At 35.2% G+C, this 2,996-nt stretch overlaps 1 protein-coding gene across 1 annotated transcript; it reads left to right on the top strand.

The window, feature by feature from the left end:
• The first annotated feature begins 246 nt into the window (after window positions 1-246).
• LOC110933458 lies at window positions 247-2,479 on the top strand. Its single transcript, XM_022176679.1, has 2 exons — window positions 247-459; window positions 1,688-2,479. The coding sequence occupies exons 1-2, from the start codon at window positions 247-249 to the stop codon at window positions 2,477-2,479; spliced, it is 1,005 nt and encodes a 334-aa protein (XP_022032371.1).
• Window positions 2,480-2,996: the final 517 nt, after the last annotated feature.

Raw genomic sequence — 2,996 nt, 5'->3', positions numbered from 1 at the left:
AGGGCCAACGATTGTGAAAGAATTCGAACTGTAATAAGAAGATTGGAGAGAAAATTTCAGGCAGAAGATGATGATGATGATGATGATGATGATGATGATGATGATGATGATGGTGATGATGATGATGATGATGATGATGATGATATTGATGATACTCCTCTACCAATAGTTAGCAGTTGGGTGGTGCATGAAGAAGCAGGAACGGTTGAAGTGACTTATCAACACGGGGTGAAATATTCATTGCCAATGGAGGAAATGTTGAAGACGGAGAGGCTACATCTGCTTGAACAAATCTGTGATTTAGCACCTTCGAACGGTGCAAAGTCCAGGGTTGCAATGATATTCAAGTATAGGCTGCGGCAAAGAAGAGACGAAATGATGGCGTTTTACGCCAATCTAAAACTTGATGATGGTGAATATGAAGAAAGTGAGGAACAAGGCGATGGGTACAACTCTGATGTAATCCCATCCACAGAAGACTATTAGTTTATTTTAATTTCTTATTATTGTAATCTTATAAAATATTAATCAACGGTAATCAATTATTAACAAATGCCATGAACGCCAAAAAGGTGACCTGGAAAACGCCATAACGCCAAAAAAAATAACTATGTGACACAAAAAGAATTAATTCAACGAGACAAGTCAAAAAACAGTAAAACGTCAAGTAATTAATGAATCTAGTTTTATTAAATACGGAGTTATATATAAAATAGAGCATAGCTATTGTTGATGGGGAGTTGTTAAATACACCCGGCAAGTCAAACCTTTTTTAGTTTTACCCAGAAGTCAACTATATTTCAGTAACTTTTCATTATTATTTCAATTTTCCATAAAGCAAATTTATTGGACCAACAGTATCATCTTCTTAAATGAGTCAAATTAGACCTCAGACACAAACAAATACATATATCAATATAAACTAAACTCTGTAATCTAAACCAACCATCGCACACCTCCGGCCACCACCCCACCGCACACCTCCGGCCACCACCACCCACCGCACACCTCCGGTCAACGGAAGAAGATGAATTTATCATGAGGACACCTCAATTTTTCACTAATCAGGTACAAAAAAAAACTCAATTGAACAATTTTTTTACAACTAGATCTTTAAAAATACAAACTTTTTTTCAACCAGATCTGTAAAAAAAAAAACAAGTTTTTTACCGGAATTCTTTCTTGTCTTTTCGCCGGAACCGTCTTTGATATGTATGATGAACAACCGGCGGATGACGGCTGGTTTCTCCGGTGAAGTCGTCGGAAAACTGTAACAACTCGGTAATGATGGCTGGTTTCTCCGGTGAAGCCGCCGGTAACCTGTGGATGGTCTTGTGTGTATGTCCTTCAAGAATGTTCTTGTGTTTGCAAGAGAAGGAGGGTAGAGAGAGAACGACCATATGTTGGTGAAGGAAATAAAATGGGTCTTGTGAATTTCTGATCAAGTATGAGTAACAAAAATAAAATGGGTCTTGTGAATTTGGAGTTCTTTATATATTTAAAAAATAGACATGTGAATTGATTTAATAATTTATTTAAAAAATGGGTCTTGGAGTTCTTTTTTTATATATATGAATTTATTTCAAAAATAGACGACATGTGTCCATATAATAATAATTTATTATATATAATTTGTTTATTGATTTATTTATATATTGGTTGTGTTATTTCTAAATTTCATTTATAGGTATTTGGGTCTTGTGAAGAATTGATAAATTGGGTACAAAAGTTGGCATACTCAATCGGTGTTGTCGTCATCAAAAGAAGGTCGAATAAAAGATCTTGTGGTTTCATGTATAGGGTTGTGCTCCAATGTGATCGTGGCGGCGAATATAAAGTTAAGGATTCAAGTAAAGTTACCGGCACCAAAAAAACTAATTGTCCTTTCGAATTAGAAGGAACATATTCAGATGACTATGATTGTTGGACCTTAAAGGTGACATGTGATCAACATAATCATCAACCTGTACTATTTATGGAGGGTCACCCATATGCAAAGCGGCTTTCCGAAGATGAATTTAACTTGGTTGCAGAATTGACAAGGATGAATGTGGCGCCACGTGATATTCTAGCAATACTTAAAGAGAGGAATTTAAGTAACGTGTCTACACTTAGGACTATTTACAACGCATGCAACAAAATTCGCATGGTCGATCAAGTTGGCAAATCTCCAATGCAGGTTCTATTATCCCTTTTGCATTCTAATGGTTATGTTTATGAAATTACTTCAACCGGGTTAAACGAATTAGAAAATTTATTCTTCATTCATCTGACATCATTTGATATTTGGCGTGCAATTCCACATGTGTTGATTATAGATGTCACGTACAAAACAAACCACTATAATATGCCTTTTCTTGAGGTTGTTGGTGTAACTTCAACCAGCAAAACATTTTCCATAGCTTTCGCCTTTATGCATAATGAGAAGACAGTTAACTATACATGGGTCTTAAACTGTCTAAAGTTGACACTAAACTAGTGCATGCTCCCACGTGTTATAGTTACAGACAGGGAGATGGCACTAATGAATGCATGCAAAGAAGTTTTTCCAGATGCTGCTCATTTGCTTTGTAGGTGGCACATTGAGCAAAACCTCTTTAGAAGATGTAGGCAATCTTTTAGGTCAGTAAAGGCTTGGGAAGAATTTCTTTCGTTATGGAAGTCACTAGAAAATTCTACAACGTTGGAATCTTACACAGAAAATTACAGGCAGCTTGAGACATTGTTGAACAAACATCCACGTATGTCTTCCATAATCACACAAAAGTGTATATATATATATATATATATATATATATCTTTTATATATATCTCATACTGATTAATTTTGATTTTCAGGTGTTTTAGCATATGTAAATGAAAATTGGTTAAACGACTACAAGGAAAGGTTTGTTTCTATCTGGATTGATCAACATCTCAACTTTGGAAATAACACAACTAATAGAGTAGAGAGTTGGCATGCAAAGCTTAAAAAATATTTAATTGGACGGTTCGAA

The sequence above is a fragment of the Helianthus annuus genome, chromosome 4 (genome assembly GCF_002127325.2).
Source record: "Helianthus annuus cultivar XRQ/B chromosome 4, HanXRQr2.0-SUNRISE, whole genome shotgun sequence".
NCBI lineage: Eukaryota > Viridiplantae > Streptophyta > Magnoliopsida > Asterales > Asteraceae > Helianthus > Helianthus annuus.
The sequence above is the reverse complement of the archived record's forward strand: the minus strand, read 5'-3'. Positions and strand labels throughout refer to the sequence as shown.